At 37.0% G+C, this 25,661-nt stretch overlaps 1 protein-coding gene across 1 annotated transcript in view; it reads left to right on the top strand.

Annotated features, from left to right (window-relative positions):
- RIT2 (Ras like without CAAX 2) overlaps positions 1-25,344 on the top strand; it is a 183,004-nt gene extending 157,660 nt beyond the window's left edge. The window contains 1 exon segment of the mRNA XM_090131322.1: positions 24,921-25,344. Coding sequence (XP_089987448.1) covers positions 24,921-25,148 — 228 coding nt within the window. The 3' untranslated portion in view covers positions 25,149-25,344.
- The last annotated feature ends 317 nt before the right edge of the window (positions 25,345-25,661 follow it).

The raw sequence follows: 25,661 nt of genomic DNA, 5'->3' as shown, positions 1-25,661 counted from the left end.
CATTTCCTCTCTTTGTTTCTTTCTGCATTACATATCTCTTTTCTTTTGCTTCTGTAGCTTGAGTCCACTGATATCTACGATCTGTCTGATAATGGAGTACAAAACATACAGTGGAGTACAAAATGTAGCTCAATGCCAGCCAGATTCTCTAGATAAATGCTGTAATAAAAGATCTTCCCATTTTCAAATGTGGCTCCACTTTAGTATCCAGTTATTTTCAGTTCTGATTTACCAGAGTTTCTATGTCCCTATTTTTTGACCTAGAATAGATTCAATATTTCTATTGGGGTGCATATAGATATCTGTATTTTTCATTATCATATAAAATATCTATCATCCCAGAGAAAGACAAACATTACTGGGAGAGGCTTAAAAATCTCATCCTGATTCCTGATTTAAAAGATATTTGACAGGTGGTTTGATTTCAGGGTTTAAATGCCTCAAGGGACATAGAATTGGGGGGAACATCTATGCTAATATTTATTACATACAGCACAAAAACCAAGAAGGTATACTTCAGAGATAAATTCAATTACAGGTAAGGCATTCTTGTATTTGAAAGGAGGTTCAGTATTTTCAGTAAAGCATCTCCTGTACAAGAGGTTGCTGCAGAAGCAGAGAATCTTGTCTTGTCTTTCTGCCAAGGTTGGATGCTTTGCTTTGCAGATGTTTTTTGTTTTTTGTTTTTGTTTTTGTTTTTGTTTAACACAAGATACTGAATGAGAGGAGAAACTGAGTGAAACTCTATACTTTGTTATGTCACAGGAGGTCTGATTAGTTGAGTTAATTGCCCCCCTAAAATCAATAACTTTATATAATGGAATTAACTTTTCTACTTAAAGGATATTCTACAGTTTATGAGTGCGCTTGAGACTAGGATAATCAGGAAAATACTGCAGAAGATATGTCTGTTAGCACCTCTATTACTTGGCACCTTTGAACAGAAGCATCCATAATAAATAAATAGTTGCAATATGAGGCATATGGATTCTAAAACTGAGAAAGGTTTGATAGTTGAAAGAGCTAGTTGTTGGTATTATTATTATTATTATTATTATTACTACATGCACAGAAATAGAGGTCAAAATATAACACATTTACTTTTGCGGGAGAGAGGGGGTTTTGCTTTGAGGGAGATATCTCTAAATCTTACAGTAGTGAAGAACCTTATCCTTACTAGCTATAGAAAATGGGTAATTGCAAATTTCTTTCAGTGACAAAGGAGTAGCTTGCTTTATACAAGTTGGATGGTTCATAAAGCACATTTTGATGTCTGCTTTGCCTGATAATCACAATTATATACAATCAGAAATAGAGGGCAACATTTTTCTGCATTAGCAGAATCAGGTTCAGAGATTATCTGCATTACTTTTAAAATATTCTTATTTTCTTTCTATTCTTGTGTTCCTTGCCTGTATTTATCAGGGAAGTAGAAAAATAGGCAAATGAAAACACTCTTTGAAAGGATACATCACACAGCGTACAGAAAATAAAAAGACTATATACAGCAAAAATGGCACCTCTCCTGATAAAAGATATAATATTGCTACCTAATTGCATCTATCATATTTCTTCCCTTCCCTTCCCTTCCCTTCCCTTCCCTTCCCTTCCCTTCCCTTCCCTTCCCTTCCCTTCCCTTCCCTTCCCTTCCCTTCCCTTCCCTTCCCTTCCCTTCCCTTCCCTTCCCTTCCCTTCCCTTCCCTTCCCTTCCCTTCCCTTCCCTTCCCTTCCCTTCCCTTCCCTTCCCTTCCCTTCCCTTCCCTTCCCTTCCTTCCCTTCCCCTTCCATCCCCTTTCCCTTCCCCCTCCCCTTTCCCCTGCCTTTCCCTCCCCCTCCCCTTTCCCCTTCCCCTTTCCTTTCTCCTCCCCTTTCCCTTCCCTTTCTCCTCCCCTTTCTCTTTCCCCTTCCCTTTCCCCTCCCCTTTCTCCTCTCCTTTCCCTTTCCCTTTCCCTTTCCCTTTCCCTTTCCCTTTCCCTTTCCCTTTCCCTTTCCCTTTCCCTTTCCCTTTCCCTTTCCCTTTCCCTTTCCCTTTCCCTTTCCCTTTCCCTTTCCCTTTCCCTTTCCCTTTCCCTTTCCCTTTCCCTTTCCCTTTCCCTTTCCCTTTCCCTTTCCCTTTCCTTACAGTATGTATGACCCCACATGGAACAGGGTAGATATGAGTGAATGTCTTTTTGACTTTTGTTTGGCTGATTAGGTTTTGTATGATATACAGCTTGATTTTCAGAAGTACTTCTTACTGGCCTACCTCTAAGTATTACAGGTCAGTAATACAGTTCTAGTGGTAGAAGAGTCAAGTCATTGATGAGTAAATGTACGGAAAAAAAAAAGGTACAGTAGATGTTGAAGATTCATGGTAAATATTTAGAGGACATTTCTTATTCAAAAGTAAATAAGAAATAAGAATAAAAATAAGAATAAAAATAAAAGAAACAACTTGTAGTACTTGTCAGTGATTTTCCAATTTATTTATTTATTTATTTATTTTTCCAGACCATAGCAATAGTTTTGATAGTATCAGCTAGGCATGGAGATGAAAGTGAAAGGAAGATGATATATTTGAGATGCATGTTAAATTCCACTTCAGTAATTAATGAGCATTATGATGATACTTTCACAGGGCTGAATTCACATTGCACAATTTTGAGCCACATTATTCAGAGGCCGTAATATTCTGAAGGATAGTTAGACCTATTAATTTTTATCAGTCTGCTAGTTCTTAGCACAAAATGAAATAAATTTTATTACTGAGGTGATAGTAGGCAGATTGGTCAGCCAGGGCAGTTATGAATCGCTACAGCATATAGGCAAGTCATGTGTCATAGAGTGAGGACTGACAAAGAGATTATATTGCCCGAGTAATGAATTTATCCTCTTTAAACTTATCTTTCTAAAGATGTGCTAAGATGTGAGTACATTTATGTTTCATGAAAATAACAAAAATCACTGAAAACTCAGTACTCAAGAACAATTTGGAGAAATACTGTGAAAACTTCCTAGCCTACTGTTTTGCCAATGCAATTCAATCCTGAGCATACACTAATTCTTACACTCTTCCTACATTCTTTCTAGAATTTACCTATGTGTGCCAAATTCTGTCAGTAGAGGGTGGTTTCATGGTACAGACAGACAGGAGATGCCAGGATTATTTTTGTTTGTGACCTGTGGAAAATAAACACCACTTAGTGTGTGGCAGGGTAGGTAGGATATCCACCACATCAGCTTAATAAATAAATGGGGAACAAATAAACGGGGAATCGATTCTTAACTGTATAGGTAGACAGGTGTGACAATGTCCTGTTTTCCTTCTGTGTTTATAATTATGACTGGAATATTCAATTTAATAAAACTTACTAACTATGTTGATGGTACAGATGAAAATGTATCTATTCCTCATTAAGCCTGTATGCTTTGTATAGTTATCACTGGATTTGAAGGAATTATTATACTGTAAAACAGGATGATATAAAACTGTAATTGAATAACTGCAGAGTGCTTTGAGCTTAATAGGAGATATTCTATATATCCTATATAGTATAAAGAAAAAATATAGAACAAAACAGTGAAATATCCTCTTAATATGCATTTATTTATTTATTTATTTAACTTTTCACTTCAACACTTAATTTAAAAAGAAAATAAAATGAAAGGAAACAGTATCACCATTCACATTTATTATCTCTTAGAAAAAAAATGTAGTCAAGTTGTGGTCCAATTACAGGTGATACTGTGGCAAAAACATAGACTAATTGCATCTTTAAATCACATAAAGAGTAGCTATTTGCTTTTTTTTTTTTTTTTTTTCATTCAGCCATTTTTTATTTCATATGTTGTGTAATGGAACTGAGAATATTCTCTTGAGAATGATTTTACAACTGTGTTGCCACAGGCAAACAAACAAGGTACAGATGCTTAAGGGAGATAAAAAAAATAAAAATAAAAAAATAATAATAAAAAAAAAACTAATATTTTAGTGATGTACAAAAAAACAGCAGAAGCCACATTCAGTAGAATGTGTGTGTATGTGTCAAAAGTTCTCCCGTATAAGGGTCAGTTACAGTTTTAAACACAGATATTTTATTTCCACAGGTTTTAGTGCTTGGGAATGTGACAAAGTAGTTTCTGACAGATTGCCAAGAGCATATATCTGATCTTTCCAACTGCTGCCTCTACGGTTCACTGAGAGGAGATCATAAGGCCTGAGGTTGGCAGGTGGCAAAGCAAAGCACACAAACAAAAGGGTTGTCTTTCACAGTTTTCTTTTTTTTTTCTTTTTTTTTTTTCTTTTTTTTTTTTCTTTTTTTTTTCCCTCCTTATCTCAAGCTTCCAACAGTTTGGCCTGTACAAATCCCCATCTGCTCTATGCTTGTCTCCAAAAAGACACGTAGAAGTAATCGTGTGCAGTTAATTCATATAGAAATCCCAAGGCATTGGATTGTTGGACTTATAACCCTACCGCCGACCAGCACAGGTTGTGAATCAGAGCCCTTATGTGCTGGGAGCTGCAGGAAAGGTGATTCACAGAGTGGGGTGTCTGGAACAGCGCAACTCCATGGCTCCTTTCCATGGAGCATTTAGTGTTTGTCAACTTGGCATTTTCAAATGGAAAGTGATGTATCTAAGAACTCACAATCACACATTAATAAAAATAGGGACAATCATCCAGCATTTCAAAAATTATTCCTTTCTGCATTATATTCTGCATAACTGCAACAGATGGGTTAGTCTAGATGGGCCAACATAAATGTGTGATTTACTGGCAAAAAAAAAAAAATATGACAGTTGGATTGCAGGCTTATCCACAAGTACATGCTTAAATTTAAGTAAAACTTATGAAAGGAAGAGTTTAGTACTGACCCTGCCAGTTGGAAATGAATCTACCTTCTACGAAAATTAGGTATTACTATTACATTTGCTGAACTTTAATATTTTCACTTATCATGTAGGCATGAAAATGCAGGAGTATACTAACAAAATTTGCTGATAACTCAAAGTAGGAACATTTTCTATCTGGAAGAGACAGGATTATTGTAGAGGAAAAGCTGTGTGACCCAGAGGAGTGATAGAAGTGGAATTAAATATTATTGTAAAAAGTGCAAGGCCCTTAAGAACTAACAGAAACAGTCTCTGTTATAACATATTTGCTGAAAGGCAGGAGGGAAAGTTTTGTATGTATCAACCATTTACAGGATGATGTAAACCACAAACCTCATGCATTTGTATAAAAAATAGATCTCACTTCTAGAGATGTTTGGAGTGATACGGGCAACAGAGACATGGAAATATCAAATATATTACAGAATATACAAGTGAAATATCCACTAAGATTAGCTGCATTTATGTATGGGTGATGGTGGCAAACTCAAATTAGAACGAGTGCAGAAAGTATGTATCAGACCAGTCCCATCTGAGGAAGTTTAATAGAGGTTAATTTCTTTATCCTAGATAAATGAGAGAGCTGTTAAACTGTGCATACACTGATAAACAGTGATGTAGAGAATAGTGAGGAAGAACTATTTTAATGAAAAATGACTGGATAACTTGAAATGAGTATTTTCTGGCAAGGAAATTTTTTCCCTAAAAGATAGGTGATGGTTACTCATCTCATCTCAGCCATTAAGTAAGAAAGAGATAGGGCATATGCTTCTCTTCTATTTTTGGCTGGGGCTATGTATAGTCATTGTCAGAAATACCAAATGAATGAAATAATCACAAGAAACTATACAATTTTTCTGAGTGTCCTGCCTTGGTACAAGGGTGCCAATTTCTCTATAACGTGTGAATAATAATTTCATTAATTTTAAATCAGAGCAATCGTTCCTAGTCATCTTTAAATGGAAGTTTGCAGCTCTTGATTTAGACCTGAAAAAGAGATTGTTTAGCCTCAAGCTTGTCTGTGCATTCTTTTTCCAGTAATATCAGTTATTTTGACAGATAAACTGTGACAACTCTATTTGTACCACTGAGTGTTAAAATAGTGCTCTAAACACAGCTTTTCATACACCCATGACCACCAGTCCCAATACATAAAGATATATATATATCTATAACAAGATTACCTTTAAACAGTTGTTTTATTCTTTATAAATATATATATATATATATATAAAATAAGACAAATAAAGATTTATTTGTCTTATTCTTTGTCTTCTAGGTCCTTTTCAACCCAGGCCATTCTATGATTTTATGATTCTATGATTCTATGAAAGAAAAAAATACAAAAAAAAAAGCATATATAGAGCTAGGAAGTTAAAACTTTTGATTGAGGAAGTTAGGAAGAGACAACTATACATAGCAATGAAATGAAATATGAATATCTATGATATATATGTTTGATTCCTTAACATATTTTGCTTGATTCCTTGCACTTGGAATAAAAAATAGCCATACTGTCTGGAGTGTTAATGTTTCAGTCATGGCTCCATTCCACTCCAGTTGCAACTAAGACAGGGAAGGTTCAGGTGGTGGTGACGCACTGGAACAGGTTGCCCAGAGAGGTTGTGGATGCCCCATCTCTGGAGGCATTCAAGTCCAGGCTGGATGTGGCTCTGGGCAGCCTGGTCTGCTGGTTGGTGACCCTGCACATAGCAGGGGGTTGAAACTAGACAAGCGTTGTGTCCCTTTTTAACCCACACCATTCAATGATTCTATGATTCTATCCATTTTCTCATACAAGAGCCATGTGTTCTACACAGATGAAATGCCACTGTGATATATCTATAGATTTGTTAGTCAACATTCAATCTGCTGACGCCCAGTTCAGAATTTTCTTCTTGTTGTGGTTGTACCCAAGAAAGTTGAAAGAGCAGAGATCCTTACCCAGGCCAAATGAGATTATTAGAACTGATGAGAAGAGTAAAAGATTTTTATTTTCTAAAAGTGTCCATGATGGTATCACAGGGTTACATGACTTAAAAACACTCATAACAGCATTAAAAGAAATGAAAGTGAACAATATCAAATGCTTAATACCGAGAAGACCAAATATATTTTAAATTGTTAAATCCTACCACAGAGAAGCTCTAGCATAATTTGTTATTTAATATATTTACTCATTCCATAGGTGAAGATTTTCTGCAGCCTACAGTGTACCCCACCATCATGGAGTGCAAAGTTAAACATATATTAGGGAATAAAAGAAATACTGTACGGTGGATATAAAGACAGTTTATTTTTCCACAAGACATACTGCAGAAAAGAAATCATTGTTGTAAAATGCCAAATCAACTCTGGAAAGCAATGGCAAACCAACTTTTTCACTGATACATCCGAGTGCCTAGAGCATTATATAAAAGGATGTATTCATTCAAAATTAAAAACAAATATGATTTTGGATCATCTTAAGCCCTATCCAGTCTTTTTGGGAGTTTATTAAGTAAAGTAACACGAAAAAATTATAATAATTAAAAAAAAAAAAAAAAAAAAAAAGATCATAAGGCTCTAATCAGGCTATAATAACATAAATGCAAGTAAATAAGTAAATAAATGAAAATAAAAAGCAGAAAACCACCAGGTAGAAAAATTCATGTTGTAGCCCAAAATCATAGGGAAAGGCTACCTCATTACATATATGTCCACTTAGCTTTCTGTATATTCCTTGGACAGCCTTTGAAGATGGTTCAGTGATGTTGAAGTAGCCAGGAGCTCAGTCTGCAAGTGCATACTTGGTTCCTAGATGTTGAATAGGTTGTTCTGATGCATGCATTTTCAGATATCAGTAACTGAGATAGTTTAAAGTTCAATCAAGTATATCTGAATATTTTTAAAGTCTCAGCTGCCTTGGAAAGAAATGAGTGTTACATTTCTGAAGCAGATCCTCCCAAAAGGCAAGTACAGGCACATGAAAAACAAGAAAGTGCTTGGGAACAGCTAGCATGGATTTATTAAGGGCAAAACATTCTTGAAAGGCTGTGAACACCTTCAGATGACTGACTGTGGATGAGAGAAGTGAATTATATTTAAATTAACTCTAACAATACTTCCAGGGTAGTCTTTCATAATGTCATCAAACAGGTGAAATGTGGTTCAGATAGGTGGAACACAGGGTAATGGAGAAAAAATTGGACCATTGGGATCAAGGGCTTATGATGAGCCGGATGAAGTCTAGTTGATAGCAGAACTCTTCAGAGGTCAATTGTACAATCATAGAGTGATAGAATCATAGAATCATTGAATGGCCTGGCTTAAAAAGGACCCCAGATATCATCTAGTTTCAACCACCTGCTATGTGCAGGGTTACCAACCACGAGACCAGGCTGCCCAGAGCCACATCCAGCCTGGCCTTGAATGCCTCCACATTCATGGGGCATCCACAACCTCCTCGGGCATCCTGTTCCAGTGTGTCACCACCCTCTGAGTGAAAAACTTCCTCCTAATATCTAACCTAAACCTCCCCTGTCTGAGTTTAAAATCATTCCCCCTTGTCCTATCACTATCCAACGTCGTAAACAGCTGTTCCCCCTCCTGTTTATAAGCTCCTTTCAAGTATTGGAAGGACACAATGAGGTCTCCCTGGAGCCTTCTCTACTCCAAGCTAAATTAGCCCAGTTCCCTTAACCTTTTCTCATAAGAGGAGATCCAGCCTTCTGACTGTCATAATTGCTCTCCTTTGGACCTGCTCCAAGAGCTCCACGTCCTTCCTGTACTGAGGGCCCCAGGCCTGGATGCAGTACTGCAGATGGGGCCTCACAGGAGCCAAGTAGAGGGGAACAATCACCTCCCTCTCCCTGGTGGCCACTCCTTTTTTAATGCAGTCCAGAACACAGTTGGTCTTCTGGGCTGCAAGTGCACACTACTGGCTCATGCCCAACTTCTCATCCACTGGGACTCCCAAGTCCTTCTCCACAGGGCTTCTCTCAAGGGGTTCTTCCCCCAGTTTGTATAGATAACTCGGATAGCCTGATCATCGTGAAGTTCATGAATATGATTCAACATGAAGATCCAACAATCATGAAGTTCAAGAAAACAAATGCTAATTTGTACCTAGGATGGACAACATCATACAGCACTATCAGGTGAGCAATACCGAGGAGAAAACAGTTTTTCACATAACAACCTAGAAATCCTGGCTATCAGTGACTCAACATGATTGCTCACTAGAGCAGTAGAGCACTTAGGTCAGGAGTTTGATCTAGATAACCTACAAAAGATCTCTTCTAACTTAAATAATGATCTGATTTCTATTCACCATTACACGGAAGCACAGAATGGCCAGGGTTGGAAGGGACCTCAAGATTATGAATCTCCTGCCACATGCAGGGCCACAGGCAGGGCCACCAACCTCCCCATTTAATACTAGATCAGGCTGCCCAGGGCCCCATCCAATCTGGCCTTGAACAGTTCCGGGGCTGGGGCATCCACAACCTCTCTGGGCAGCCTGTTCCAGAACCTCAACACTCTCTCTGTAAAGAATTTTCCCCTTTGCTTTCTTGTTTTTCATGTGCCTGTACTTGCCTTTTGGGGTGATCTGCTTCAGAAATTTAACACTCACTTTCTTTCCAAGGCAACTGAGACTTTAAAAATATTTAGATGGATTCTGTAAAGAATTTTCCCCCTTACACAGTATATATTTAATACCAGCTTGAATTGTTGGTGTCAGTCACAGAAAAGGTCTCTCTCACTTTCTGAAGAAAATAAAGGAATGGCATGGATCTGTGTCAGGGAAGGGTCAGGTTGGATATTAGGAAATGCTTCTTCACTGAGAAAGGTCAGGTGCTGTAACGGTCCCCAGAGCAGTGGTCACAGCAACAATTCTAATGCAATTCAAAAAATATTTGGGCAGTGTTCTTAGTTTGAATCTTGGATGGTCCTTCGTACAGCCAGGCATTGGATGAGGTGATGAGGTGATGCTTATGAGTCCTCTCCAACTCAAGATTTTCTATGAGACTACACTTCTAAATAAGATCCATGTTTATTTTCAACCCTAACATGACTCACAGGTACCATACTATCCTTTTATTAATATTCCTTCCATTGAGTGTAACAAAACTTTACCACAGGCTGTTGTCATTTTCTAAACCATTTAGTAACACTCATTTTATTTCTAAGGGTAAAAAAATAATGGGGTGATAACATGTCCTGAATTGCTACTGACAGCAACACTTAAGGCTTCAAGCACTTACTGTTTTTCACCAGCTGTTGTTTTTAGTACCAGCAATTTCATTTCCTCAGACCCAGACTTATTTATGTATGTAAGAAAAATTAAAAAAAAAAAAAAAAAAAGAAAACTGAAAAAAGGAAAAAGAAAAAAAAAAAAAAAAAAAAGAAGAGCCATTACAAAATTTAGAACAGAGAAATGAAATGAAATACTACATATATTTGCCACTGCTATGCCTATGTGGCTTGGGAAAGACTTTACCTATTCATTTTATGTTCTGAACTATGGTTTTGCTCATTCAGGCATGCATAGCAATCTACACCAATTCCATATTTACCTACTAGCCACTGTGATTATCAGTGATAAAATACTGCTAACATTTAATCAGCTAGAATAGGCAACTTCTGAAAAGCTTTATATTTATTCCCCACAACCCATAAAAATATTTTCCCCATAAAATTCTTGATATATTTATATTAAAGTATCTGTTATCTGATTTCTACACCTCATTGTCAATCTCCTCTGCACAGAAGGACACGGAAGCGATGGTTCACATGGCTTGTTTTACTCTAGGTTACGACCCACCACTTTATCTCTCTCACTTTCTGAACAACCTTTAGAGGAGGCAGAAGGGCAGCCTCGTTTGTGGCATCCACACTACACACACTGTCTCTTTAGCTTTTAGTGCCTTTTCCTGACTCTGGCCAGACTGTAGGTTTGAGTTAGATACCTGATGTGAAATAAATAAATGTCAGAAAACAGGTATACTCAATAGAGTGCCTAGTGCTAAAAGCCTCCTTGTACCGAAGGGACTTTTCAGACATTGTTTTGTTAGCATCCACATCCAAATGTTGCTGTAAAGCTAGGTTTTTTTGTTTGTTTGTTTGCTTGTTTGTTTTTTTCTGTCAGCTATATTGGAGAGATTTGATATGACCTCAGCCACATTTTTCATGTCAATTAATGTGTGTGTGTTTACATATATATATATATAGATGCAGGTTTATAAGTGCCTGCAGTGATGAGTGATGGAGCTCGAACTCTTGAGGGATTTCAGACAGACAAAGAGTAAAATCAGCAGGCTTAATTTTAAAAAGCCAACTTCCAGCTCCTCTGGGAGTTAGTTAGCAAAACCCAGAGGGAATCTGTCCTTAGAGCAAGCAAGTGGAGCAGAGCTGACAAATTTTTAAGGAAGCTTTCCTCAGGGCACAAGAACTCTCCATTCCCAAGTTAATTGCAAAAGATTGGCATGACTGAAGCAGGACCTGTTGGTCAAGCAGAAAAAAAAAAAAAGAAAATGCACATGCAGTGGAACCAGAACCAAGTCTCCGTAAGTATGGAGATGCTACTAGGCTGTGTAGGGATAGCACCAGGAAGGCCAAGACTCAACTAGAACTGGACTTAGCAAGGGGAGCAAGGAAGGATAAGAAATGCTTCTACAAGGACACTGAGCAGAAAAGGAAAGTCCAAGAGAGCATACCCACTCTAGTGAGCAAGACAGGCAGGCTATAATAATGGAATAGTAATAATGGAAAAGGAGAAGACTGTTGTATTCAACAATTTTTTTGCCTAAGTTTTCACTAGTAGCTGCTCTATACACATACCTCAGCAGATGGCTCAGAAGGTAGAAACTGGGGGAGTGATGTCTCTCCCACTATAAGTGAAAATCAGGTTTACAACCACCTGGGGAACCTGAATGTCCATAAGTCAGGATGGTGAGGTTCATCTCAGAATCTTGAGGGAATTTGCTGATGTAGCTGCGAAGCCACTCTTGATGATATTTGGAAAGTCATGGCAGTGAGGTGAAATCCCTGGTGCTGGAAAAAAAGGCAATATCACATTCATTTTTAAGAAAGGTAGAAAGGATGACCCAGGAAACTAACTACCTGTCAGCCTCGCCTCTGTGGGGGGGAATATCATGGAGCAGATCCTCCTGGAATCTACACTAAGGCATATGGAAGAGAGGGAAGTGACATGAGATAATCAGCATGGCTTCACCAGGGACAAAGCCTACCTGACCAAGCTAGCGATCTTCTGTGGGGGCATAACTGGATCACTGAACAAGAGAAGAGACACTGATGTCATCTATCTGGACTTTAATATGTCCTTTGACATGATCCTACTTCTCTGAATACTACCTCTCTGAAAGGGTGGTCGGGCGCTGGAATGGACTGCCCTGAGAGGTGGTGGAGTCACCAACCCTGGAGGTGTTCAAGGAACATTTGGTTGTTGTGTTGAGGGACATGGTTTAGTGAGAACCATTGGTGATGGGTGAATGGTTGGACTGGACGATCCTGTGGCTCTTTTCCAACCTTAGTGATTCTATGATTCTATGATCTCTCATGACATCCTTCTATCCATTTGATAGGTAGACTGTTCAATAGACAAAGAGCTAGTTGCAAGATTGTACCCAGTGTGATGGTCAATGGCTCAGTGTCCAGATGGAAATCAGTAACAACTGGTATCCCCCAAGGGTCAGCACTGGGACTGGCACTCTTTAACATCTTTTACATCTTTAACATCAATTACATTAACAATGGATCAAGTGAACTTCAGCAAGCTTGTGGATAACATGAAGGTGTGTGCATAGGTCTACATGCCCAAGGGATGGGACGCGATCTGAAGAGATCTAGACAGGCTTGAGCAGTGAGCCTCATGAGGTTCCATAAATCCAAATGTAAGATCTTGCCCTTGCTGGATCAGATTACTGAGGGAGATAGTGGAAGCCTTGTCCCTGGAGACATGTAAGATCAGGCTGGAACTGACTTTGAGCAACCTGATCAAGCTATGGATGTCCTTGTTCGTTGCACAGGAGTTGGATTAGATTATATTTAAAGGTCCCTTTAAATATAACACAGTATAATACAATCTAATTGAAATTGAGACTAATAAATCAAAAAAAATAGGACAGAGAAAAGCTTGGTATGGCTAGGAAAGCACTCTCCAACACCCAGTGCAAGGCAGTAAGAGAATGCCCAACCAGGAAGGGCCAGATCCCATGTATGTTCTGCGACATACAGGGACAGGTACCCAGAATTGGAGCATTAACACTTTAACTCCGAGTGCACTATATGATGTTATGATGTGAAATACCGAAAACAAAAATCACAAAACCATGACAATGAGAAGAGTATCTGTGTAATTGGATGGATATATCACGGATAGAAGAGGTTAAAATGATGCTTATAGTAAGGAGTTTCAGCCATTCTGTTTGTTAGGAGTCTGATTTTTTATTCTACCCCTAAGCTAGAATAATAAAAATGTAATCTGTGTTCCTCCTCTCCTCTTTCATTCTGCCTTGACTCTTCTTCTCTCTTCTTTCTCTATTTTCTTTTCTATGTGGTAATAAACTTATAGTAAACAACAATCCACTTGCGTTAGAAATCCAGATAACTCAATTGTCTCCTCAGTCAAAAAATTAATATACTAGGGAGGAAAAAAAAGAAAAAAGAAAAACAACAACAGGAAAAAAAAAACCAAAAAAAACAAAACAAAAAAAAACTGATTAATGACAGAGAATCACTGTTCCTTAAGTTGCAATCTCCAAGTTTCTAAAGTTTTTAAAGTCTCTGTGATGTCTTGGGGATGTATTCAAGAAAGCTATGATCAAAAAGCTATATTCAACAAAGTTAAGATTCTGCCAGCTGTTAGCTGCTGATCTCCTTCAAGGTGCTTGGTCTTATGAGAAAAATCAAGACCCAGAGGCAACAAACAGAAAAGGGTTATCCAAAGGAACTTATCCAACAAATAGGAAGGTTTCCAACTGCACACGGTATGCAAACAAGTTACCACAGAAACTATACAAGTGCATGCTTTTAGCCTGCAGCAAAAGTGAGGTAATTTGAATTAGGTTAGCAGACAGTAAGAGAGCTTGTTATGTCTAATTAGCTAAATGCATTCTCATAGCTCTTCCTTCCCACTGGCCATTTATTTTTTTTTTCTTTTTCCTCCCTGAGGTTACTCCCTTCTCACTGTTACACACCTTTTATACACAGTTCTGCAGACTCAATATTTTATTCTGCATTCTCCATGCTGGTATACCATGTCACATGATGGAGTAAAGTGGCTGCTCTTTATGCAGCTGTCATTTCCATTTTAAGGTTCTTATGTCATGGGATTCTCACTATTTCTGTGACCAAGAAAAGGCACTTTGTTTATCCAGGAGCTGTCTTTCATCATATAAAAAGAAAGCTGAAAAGGAACACTCCAATAAAGCTTCAATGGATTTTCTTTCAGTCAATTCATATTGTGCAAAAGTGTAATACTTTGCCTGAATCAGTATTTAGATGAGGAAGATCATGGTCACTCATTTAATAAATATATTGTGCACAATCAAAATGCATTAAAGAGATGGTCTGACAAATCTTCCCAAGAAACTTCAAAATTGCTAAACTTTCAAAATAATTTTTAAGTTCTAGAAAAATTTACAGCAAAACATTATCCCCATTCGCTGGTATAATATCTCCCCTTATTGTTTAAAATGCCTTTTACTTTGAAAAGAAGGCAAGTAGAGGTGGAAAATAAAACATTTTCTATCAGTTGTTCCTAAGGCACGCTAATGACTCATGCATTTGTGATGCCTGAGAAAATAAATATATATATTTGTGTTTGTATATACACGTGTATATGCATACATATACACATTTGTTTTATTCCATCCTTGTCCAAATCTCTATAAAAGCATTAAAAATTATCTTTGCTTCTTTTCAGTCAAATACCCATTACAGTAACCTGGACAGACTCTGCAAATGACAGAAGATGACAGTTGCATGGAGATGGAGAGATTTGATATGTTTTTCCTATTGTAGCTGGGAACTTAGCATGATGTTCATTGTCTGTCTGAAATCATATTTTTTTTTCATATTATGATGACAAAGATGTTTGCATGGTTTACCAGTTTTTATGTAGATTTTTCACTACTCATCTACTTAGTGCCTGAGATGTAATAAAAAGCTGAAACAAAATGACTAGTGAATTCTGAATGTCTAAAACATAAATGACTATGGCCTACATCAGTATATAGATAGATAAATAATGTATGGGTTGGGTGCTGGATTCATAGTTAACTTGTGCTCTTGGAGCAATAGAAATTGCTTTCAATCTTGAAATAAGAACTAACACTACTAGCTTTCTGATTTTAAATGATTTTTTAAAAATGTCTAGAAATTACAAATAAGCAACATTTGCAGATTCTTTGACTGTATTGTTGTTAACCATCTGTTGCTAAGAGATGATAATTGAAAATTTTGTTGCTTAAAAGAAAATGGAATAATTTTCTTTTCTTGTGAATTGAAAAATGCAATTAATTCCCTGATTGTTTCCCTGAAAACAAACAAACAAATAAACAAGCAAAAAAAAAAAAAAAGTCAAGGCAGAAAAACCTTACATAAAAATATCAAGAACAGATCTGCTCTTATGAAATAATGTAGAAACATCCTCTTTTTGCATCTTCTGACCACTATACCTTCAGCTAAGTATTGCAATCAGTGTACCTTTATAGAAGATGGACAATTTAGAAAATTGTCAGATCTCTGAAAAATGCTTTGAGCAATTGACCTGAACTTGTTCATCTTGAAGACTGATGCTAAGGATTTAACACTTCCAGATTCACTTCAAATTAGACGAAGAGCTATTGCTGACTGATGCAAGATCATATGGCTTTGAGTATCCAATTCAGTCAGATCCTGAGGCCAACTCTCTGGGAACATTTCCTGGTATAAAGATGCCTTAACTCATTCATCTTGTCACTTTTGACAAGATAAAGGCAAAAGATTGTAGTTCTGTACTAGAGAAGAATAACTTCATAGTCTAACCTGTAGACAGCACCCTAGTTCCATAGTAATTTTTACCTGAAATGAGAGACTGATTTAATAATTCAGTATTAATCTGTGAAATAACGTGGTAAAATTGGCAAAAGTTATGAAAAAGGTACCTAGGAGTCTCATGTGCTTTGCATTCTTCGTGATTAGACAGCCAAGAATGTTTTCATTTTATTAAAAAAAAAAAAAAAAAAAAAAAGGAGGTTAAATTGCTTAAAGGAAATCCTACTTTGTAAGAATAGTGTGTATCCAACTAAAAAAAAAATAAAAATAAAAACAAAACAAAACAAAACAAAATAAAATAACTCCCAAAAAGGAAAGCATAAAACAGATAGAAATCAGTGATGAGTTATAATCTCCCTCCCAAAACATGTGATAAAAATCTCAAGAAATTATGATAATTTCACATTAAGATTGGAACTGATTTTATTTTATTTTATTTTATTTTATTTTATTTTATTTTATTTTATTTTCATGTGCAGAAGTCTGACATAGGTGAATTTAATGAAATAGCTAGTAATAGCATATAGATTTCATATAAGTGCATAGCAATGACCGTAATAGGTCAAAGGAAATGTCAGTCTAATCTAAGAGCAGTCAATAGCAATGAACATAAGAACAAGCATTCAATAATGGTTCATCAGATTACTTTCCTACTCCTCAATTTTCATTTCATTTGGATGAAATAAAAATTTGATTCTTCTGGTTTGTGAAAGGAAATTAAGAGTGTACTTCACATTCCAGCTCAATGATTAAGCAGACATAAAATGGATAATTTGGGACAGATTAGTGTCTTCTACTCTGTCTAGAAATTTTATTTTCCTTGAGACTATGATAAAGTTTTCTCTGTAAGTGTACAAAATTAGTAATGTGTTCCTACAGTTTCCACCCTCCATCTTCTGAAAGCAAACTCCAAATCATAACACAGAAATCATAGACAATCTATTTTTTTCTGCACTACTAAAGCTGTGTTTTTCTTCCTCTCAAAATGCAAAGATCAGGCTAAGAGTAAAAAAGAAAGTATATCTCAGCCTCTATAATGCAAGTGCTTTCAGAGCAGCTGGGAACAGCTGAGGGCATCAGTTATCTTAGTAATGCAGTATATGGTATTTCTATGCCATTCAGTCCATCAGGGAAACTCAGACAGCAAAATGTCATCTTTTCCTCAGCCACAGTCTGCCAACGAGGTCTGATTTGGCCATTTGATCACCAATAATTCTGAAATGTGAAAACAGCAAAAAGTATTACAGAATAGTTAATTAAAACATGGAGAACTGGAGATACATGAAACCAAACTGAATGTGTTTCAACACTTTCACCATTACAATTGATGGTACAGTAGCTTTTATCTCATCTAAGCTTGTAATCTAGAAAACCAGCAAAGCCAAACCTGCAGAATTCATTGCCATCAAGTAGGAATGATGTTTGTTCAACTAATAACTTCTGAAGAATTCCAAGTAGATTTAGGAGCAATAGTCTTGACATTAGTTCTCCTGTCACACTTCTGCAGTGTATTACTCATTTACTGTTCAGCTGGCTGAAAAGAGGTGTTTGTTTCCCCAAAGACTGAGAAAAAAGCTTAGGTGTACATGTTTGGTTGAGTGAAAAATGCTGGTTTATATCAGCTGAAACTAGTGTGGATTTTGGTCGAATCTTGGGTAAATCAAACTGGTAACTGCAGTGAATGATATGGCGTGAATGTTAAAACATTATTGTAAGGTTTAATTTTATTCTTTAGTTTTATTCTTATATTTCCAAAAGGAAAGGTTTCCAAGTGATATTTTTAAGCAATAACTCACTTGAATTCAGTTAAATATTCAGAAACAAAAAAGAGTGTTTGGATTGAGGGAAATAGAAATTGGAGTATTTAACACCAAACATATATATTTTTTTACTGTCTCATGTTTTTGTGCATTTATTCAAAATTGAAACATAGTCATATTAAATACCTGGTCATAAAGAGGACAAAATGACTTGTTATAAAGCTCAGTCTTCAACATCTCGTTCAGCCTCAATTTATTTCCATTCGGTCTTGCTGTTTTCCCGTTGGTTCACAGGTGTACTTTTTGTGGCAAAAATGTAATAGAAAGTTTTCAATTTTAAATATCTGAAGAAGGAGATGGGAAAAACATCTTGGAATAGTTTTTCTTCTTTTATTTACATAGTAATACTATGTAAACAAATAGCAACAGTGTCACTTGTGTTTAAAAAAAAAAAATAAAATAAAAAATAATTTGAATTTTCTTCCCTGTTACTGCTCAGGTTTTCAAACCCAGTCCAGTGCTTAAAGATGTCAGTACTTGATCTTTGACTTCAACAATAGCATTTCACACTTGGAAGGATCCTTAAAACAGACACTAGAATATCTCTGCCACCATGGATATTAATACACTTTTTGCCTGTGGAAAATCAAAAGCTAGATATAATAGATCTGCTTTTAGGTTAGTGGATTGGCCTGCAAACTTCCTAAAATACGAATTAAATGCTTTACAGTGAAAGCATTTGTCTTTAGGAAAGGAAACAGGTAACATAGGAATGCTCAGATCAACCTTAATTGGACTCTGTCCTATCTATCAAAATGCAGAATTTGTCCCTGTCCAGATAACAGGGCAGGTCCCTGATGTTCACCTGTAGTGGATGGACAGGGACTAACAATTTTTTTCCTGGTGACTTAGACACATTGATGAACTTGGTCTAGCAAAAATTGAATAGTTCTAGTTGTTGCTCATCATTAAGAAGACATCTCACAGCTGTTTTGTTGGAGCGCCTTAGGCACAAGCTCAGTTGTCAGAGCTGGAATCAATAAAATTATCATTCATGTCAGACAGATAGTTTTTGTTGTTGTTGTTGTTTTGTTTTTAACTTTTTTTGTTTTCTGAAATGGCAATCACTTTATAGATCCATTAGATTATTTTTCAATTTTTTCTCCTGGCAAATATGCTTAATGCAGACTCAGGTCTTAGGCAACAATTTTATTTTTCCATCTTTTTTTTTTTTTTTTCCCATGGCATATCATAGGTTTATATCCACAACAAACATTTATTCTTCTTTTCCTAACATATTTATGGAATGGATAGTTATGGGAAGGGATTTGAACATTTGTATGGATTCTTCCATATTGTCTTTCTGTCTCCAAAATGATATCTGGATGCTGATACAAAATCTGGTATTTGGTTTCTTGTTTTCTGGAACAGGGCCTCTTAGAAAATGAAAAACAAAACAAAACAAAAACTGAATATGATTCAGACACCTAAATATAAAAGGAAGGAATATTGATCTTTCCTAGACATTATTCAGAACGCTTGTGACTTCCTACTCCTCTCATTACCTGGTATGGTAAAAACAAATTTGCTCAAGCTGCTGCTTCTTTAATCATGTTTTCAAAAGGTTATCTTTTGCTTATAGTTCACAGAAATTACTGCCTGTCAGAAATATTGTCCTTGTAGGGTTTGATCATCAACCACTGTATTCCTTCTCCTTAGCCTCAGTGGGACTTAGATGAATAATGTGTTCAGAAATGTGTGCCCTTGTGTCTGATTAATGACCAAGAACACATATCTCCAGAAAAGAGTCTTCTCAGAACCAAGTTTTTTTTTTGGATTTAAAATGAAACTGTTTACTGTTGCAAATTTAATGAGATCTTCCAGAGTGAAAGTCTCAGTAATGGAAGGTATGGAGAATCCTTGTAACCTTTTGTATTCTATGTGCACGTTTCTCCATGAGAGTTGGAACCTCCCAGTCACAAAGAGAACAAAGAAAAGATTATCCCAAGCAGACAATGCTACTGTAGAGAATAGATGTTCAAGTGGAAATGCATTGTTTGCTTGCATGAAGACCATGAAAAATGATATTGTTAATTCTTCTAATAATAAAATATTTGTCAAATGCTTCTTTTCCTGCTTCGACCAAAGGCAGACCAGAGGCAAACAGAAAACTGCATGATCTTGGGGTAGATTTTCCAGATAATGACAACTGAAGGGCAGAAGTGGATCATATGATTTATTTGCACTTTTCTTCTAAGATCCAGATATTATATTCTGTATATGGAGTCTAGTGATTGCTAATGCCTCCCCACCCACTGTCCATCTCCAGCAGACTTGTGCTCTCCTTTTGGTTGTACAGGAGCGAACCTTAGTGGGGAACTGGCTGTCTTGAAGATGGCAGCTCATCCATCATGGCTTTCACAATCTGTCAGTGTTGCATTTAATCACACCTGTAATTTTCCAGGGAGGCTTGCAAAAGCAACAAACAGAATCTTAATGCTATAAAATGCTGCTTGTAGTCAGTAAATTCTTTCTATCTGGATGAAGCTGTGCTCCTTTCAAGTGGCCCTGAGATATCCAGAGATAAAAATTCAGCTTACAGTCTTGTGTGCACAGATCAAATTCTGCTATGACTGGTGCATCTTCTCTGTAGAATTACATGACTCTAACTGGAAGCTTAGAACAGATAAGCCATGAAAAGACTGTTTTCCCAGAGGTCATAAGCATTCATGAGGCTCCACTATCCATTTCATGAATTTGTCCTTCTAGACTACCTTTCACTTCAGTTACATGGTGAGCTTCACGACCATCTTTTTTTGAGTCATGATCCAACTTCCCAAACTCACAGCTTTTAAATAAAGTTTGGATTTGGTAAGTTTGTGCTAACTCTTAATCTTTCATTATCTTCACTACAACATCCTTTCTTCTTCATTCCTCTCTTAGGTTTACTAGTAAAGGAATGAGTGAAAGTGGAATCAATATAACCAGAATTATTCTCTGGGAAACAACACCAAATTCAATCACAGAATGTTGCTCTGAAAATGAGATATAAAACTCTGCTTCCCAGATATATGTTCAATAGTAAAACCTCGCTCCTGACCCATCTGTGTCACACTGACAGATCATATCATCTCTTGATACAGACCCACAGAAGCTGCAATTTGTCAACAAGTCCCTGAGCTGTGCAGATCTGGCTGGATTTCGGCTATATAGTTTCTCTCGTGGCAATAACATGGGAACAAAGAAAATCCCTGGAATTATGTGGGTGCCAGTGACCTCATCAAGGGCTTTATCCCTTGTTTCTCATTTCAGAGATATGTACCCTCTAGACAGAGTTATGAACTGAAAGAATGTGTTCTTTTTCTCTAGACATCCTTCAATATAGTTTCCTCAGCAAACAGATTAGTAAAATTACTATAGCTACATTTTTATGGGTGCTGGAAGCAGTAGTTGTAATTATGACAGCATTAGATTTCTAAGAAGCTTATTTTCAGCCTTGGAGCTAAAAAAAACTTAGATCAAATGTCCTGATATTTTATTTTATTTTATATTATTATTATTATTATTTTTGTGCCAGGTGTCCTTCCTCCGCTGAATTACTTCATAACATTTCATCAAAGCACTTAATCAGCTCTTGAGGGCAAGATTAAGAAAAATACCATGCTTTGAAATTAACTATTTTCATTAATATCATTAATGTTGTTTCCATAGCTTGTCAAAATACTTTGGAGTTGAAAACAAAATGTCTCCTATTTTTAATATAAGTTCTGACAAATTTGGTCAAGTTATGAACCTCCAAACACATGGAGGCTTGGAAGAAGATTTTCTGTGCAATTTTTTTTTCTCCTGAGTATCCTCCAGTTTTCACAGCTCTTAGTAGACACTCTTTCATTACAGACTGTAGCATGACTTCTCTGCAATTTTTCTTCCTTACTGGCTGAGGAAAATATATATGTTGGTCGTAGAACAGATGAACAGACGGACATGGGGGGTAAGGGGGGGAGGGGGGAAAAGAAAAGAAAAAAGAAAAAAAAAAGAAAAAAAAAGAAAAAAAAAAAGAGGAACAAAATAAGCAAAGACTAGAAAGTCATGGAGAAAGGGTAAAGGCTTTTTTTTTTTTTTTTTAAATACGTGTAGTGTCTTGCTTGCACTCTTATTTACAACTTTACTTACTCTTTTAACATATTTCTGAGGGTTGTTTTTTGTTTGTTTTTTGTTTGTTTTTTGTTTTTTTTCTTTTCTTTCCCATTTTAGGTAATGAATGCATAAAACAATCACTGAAATTACAACTCTTCTTAACGGTTTGCTCAGAATTTCAGAATCTTAAAAAAGAAATAGTAATAAAAATCTTCCTTCAGCTCAAGAAATAGCAAGAGAAAAAATGATTAAAAAGTCCAAAATAGACCAGAATATTCTTCTATCCAGACAATCAATTTCTCAATGGGGCCCAATAGACATACTGAATCACACATTTTGCTTACACAGCTGCCCAGAGAAAAACAAGGACCATATTGCTACCCATCTCCTTTTGCTAAAGGTTGGCAATTATAGCAGTTGGAAAGCAATAACAATCTTTCACTGTGTCAGCGAGTATTACTCAGGTTGGCGTATAACATCCCTGCTTGCCCTTAAAATATTCTTAATTAAATTAAGATTAAATCTGTAATATAGAGGTATGATCCTACTGATATTACAGATTTTGTGACTAAGCGGAAAGGATATAAGCAGAAATTCTGTGGCCATGTTATATAACTATGTGCTAGGTGTAGATTTACTTTCAGACTGAAATGAACCAATGTTGTTTTTCATCCAGAATCTTATTTCTAACCATCTGCTTAATAGATACATGCAAAAAAAATACAATAAGGTAGTGTCATAAGCCAGTTATAAAAGAATACCTCCTCATGACAGGTATAAGGAAATTTGTTTATATCTTGAAACATAACAGTTCATTTCCATAATAAATAAAAATAATATTTGGGGTGTGTGAAGATAGAAAAAAAGAAATAAAGCTGGTTCAGTCCTGGTAGAGAGTAGCAATTTATACTTTTCATAACCAGTGATGTAGCCTTTCACAAAACCGTCTCAAACTTGTTTTTCATTTTTATCCAGATAATTGGAAAGTTGCTAGAAAGAATCATGATATCTGAATACAAATAAAAACAATGTCTGGAATTTCTCATCTAGAAATTTAATACACTCTGTACTTTTCATCCATATAGTTTAATGTTCAAATGCTGAAAATAAAGACTATTATACTGGTTTTTAAGCTAGTCTAAAATTTAGCTAGCTAATAGATTTTATTCTTTGTTCTGCTGCAGACTTGTTGCATTTTACTATATAAGTCCCTTAAAGAGAAAAAAAATATTGTTAGTGGTAGGCAATAATTACTCCTTGTGATAAACATTTAAACACTACCTAAACCACTGAGTAATTAGCAGGAAGAGCACTTTGATTAGGGAATTAGCAGGCAGATGATCCAAGAATTAGACAATAATGAAATTTCAGAAGTTAAATTTCTGATTGAAAATTCAGGCAAATTAAAAAGAGCTGTCTTGGTTCCTTCTAAATTCACAGTGACTCTGCACTTATAGCTCCTCAAAAAACAAAGACACATTTCCTTGATCTTCTCTGAGAACAGTGTGTATATGAAGCCATTTAGGAAAGACAATTTAAAACCAAATTGGATTTAAGATCTTTGTACATCTCAGGCATGAGCTGAATTACAGGATAAGATTAGAGACCTATCAGGACTGAAATTTTTAAAATCGTGCTCTGAAATGTATGTGACTGACAAAGAAAAAAAAAAAAAAAAAAAGTGTGAAAGCAGATGCATTTTCAGCTTCAAGCCAAGTTGTTCAACATCTTCATCAATGACCTTGATGAGGGGATAGTGGCCACCCTCAGCAAGTTTGCTGATGATACGAAGCTGGGAGGATTGGCTGACATGCCTGAAGGCTGTGCTGCCATTCAGAGACCTGGACAGGCTGGAGAGCTGGGCAGTAAGAAACCAGATGAGGTTTAACAAAAGCAAGTGTAGAGTCTTGCACCTAGAGAGGAATAATTGCATGCACCGGTACAGGTTGGGGGATGACCTGCTGGAGAGTAGCTCTGCAGAGAGGGACCTGGGTGTCCTGGTGGACAACAGGTTGGCCATGAGCCAGCAGTGTGCCTTGTGGCCAAAAAGGCCAATGGCATTCTGGGGTGCATTAAAAAGAGCGTGGCCAGCAGGTCGAGGGAGGTGATCCTCCCCCTCTACTCTGCCCTGGTAAGGCCTCATCTGGAGTACTGTGTCCAGTTCTGGGCTCCTCAGTACAAAAAAGAGAGGGATCTCTTGGAAAGAGTCCAACAGAGAGCCACAAAGATGGTGAAGGGCCTGGAGCATCTCCCCTATGAAGAAAGGCTAAGTGAACTGAATCTGTTTAGCCTTGAGAAGAGAAGACTGAGAGGGGACCTGATCCAGGTCTATAAATATCTAAGGTGTGGGGGGCAAAGTGGCGAGGCCAGACTTTTTCAGCAGTGTGAGGAGACAGGACAAGGGGAAATGGCCAGAAGCTGGAGCATAGGAAGTTCCGCACCAATGTGCGCAAGAACTTATTTACGGTGAGGGTGACGGAGCACTGGAACAGGCTGCCCAGGGAGGTTGTGGAGTCTCCTTCTCTGGAGATATTCAAGACCCGCCTGGACACCTACCTGTGCGACCTGGTGTAGGGATCCTGCTTTGGCAGGTGGGTTGGACTCGATGATCTCTGGAGGTCCCTTCCAACCCCTACGATTCTGTGATTCTGTGAAGTTGCCTCCAGTATTAGATGAGTGCTGATAAGGGATTTTCTTGGATCCACTTCCACTTCCACTAAAGTCTTTTTGGACATCAGGTCTAGCCTATAGAAAAAAGAAACCAGGTTTACCAAATTTCACAGGATTCTGCACAAAATAAGGAAATATATGGGAAAAAAGGGTGCACATGAAATAATACGAATATTGTCAGAATGCTCTGTTCAGGCTTTCCATAGATTCAGTCTGATCATTTCACACATTCATCTCACCTATGTGATACTGTTAGAATATATTCCTGTTAAAATACATGTTGGTGATGTAACACAAGAGTGACATTCCACTTGCATCCAAAAATTTGGACAAGACACAGAGTTATGAGCACCTGTTGGTTCACAGTCTCTGAATTAGATGATATTTTAAGGACCTGTTTTGCCTTTTTTTTTTTTTTTTTTTTTTTTTTCCCCCGCGTAGGTTTCAACTGAAGAAGGAATGAGCTTAGCCAGAGAATATTCTTGCTCCTTTTTTGAGACTTCAGCAGCCCTTCGCTTCTATATTGATGATGTGTTTCATGGACTAGTAAGGGAAATTCGAAGGAAAGAGTCCTCACTGACCATGGCAGAGAAGAAGATGAAGAGGAGGGATAGTCTGTGGCGGAAGCTGAAAGGTTCACTGAGGAAAAAACAGGAAAGTACAACTTGATGGAAATTCCTCATGAGCCACCTCTCAGGAGCTGTCCACAGCAACATACAACTGTTCAAAAAAGGCAACATTAACACACCATCTTCCAGAGCAGATCCTGGAGTTCCATCCCTTCAGCACTCATGCAGAAGTAGTAGCTTCTTGAAGGCCTAACTTGTGTCATCCTGTGGCTCCTCTGTATTATAGATAAAATCACTTAGCATACCCTCTCAATCCTTCTCTCTGAGTGGAGAAAATAATGCTCTTTTTCTCTGTGGTCTCTGGATGGTCTTCTTTCTCTGTGGTTCCTGGCTAGGACTTAAGTCAGCAGCTTGTTCAGATCCAGCTACCACCAGTTCTAGGATAAGCGATGTGTCTATCACCTCTTCTCTTTGTGTGCATGAATCATTTCGCCATCCCAGGAATTAATAATATCTATTTCAGTAGACATTTTGAATGTTGAAAGAGTTTAGGATTTGACCTTCAGCTTTTCATTCACTTGTAGTTTTAGGATTAGATTGTGCTCAGCCCATG

This window comes from Phasianus colchicus, chromosome Z (genome assembly GCF_987193195.1).
Source record: "Phasianus colchicus chromosome Z, bPhaCol1.hap1.1, whole genome shotgun sequence".
NCBI classification, from domain to species: domain Eukaryota; kingdom Metazoa; phylum Chordata; class Aves; order Galliformes; family Phasianidae; genus Phasianus; species Phasianus colchicus.
The sequence above is the reverse complement of the archived record's forward strand: the minus strand, read 5'-3'. Positions and strand labels throughout refer to the sequence as shown.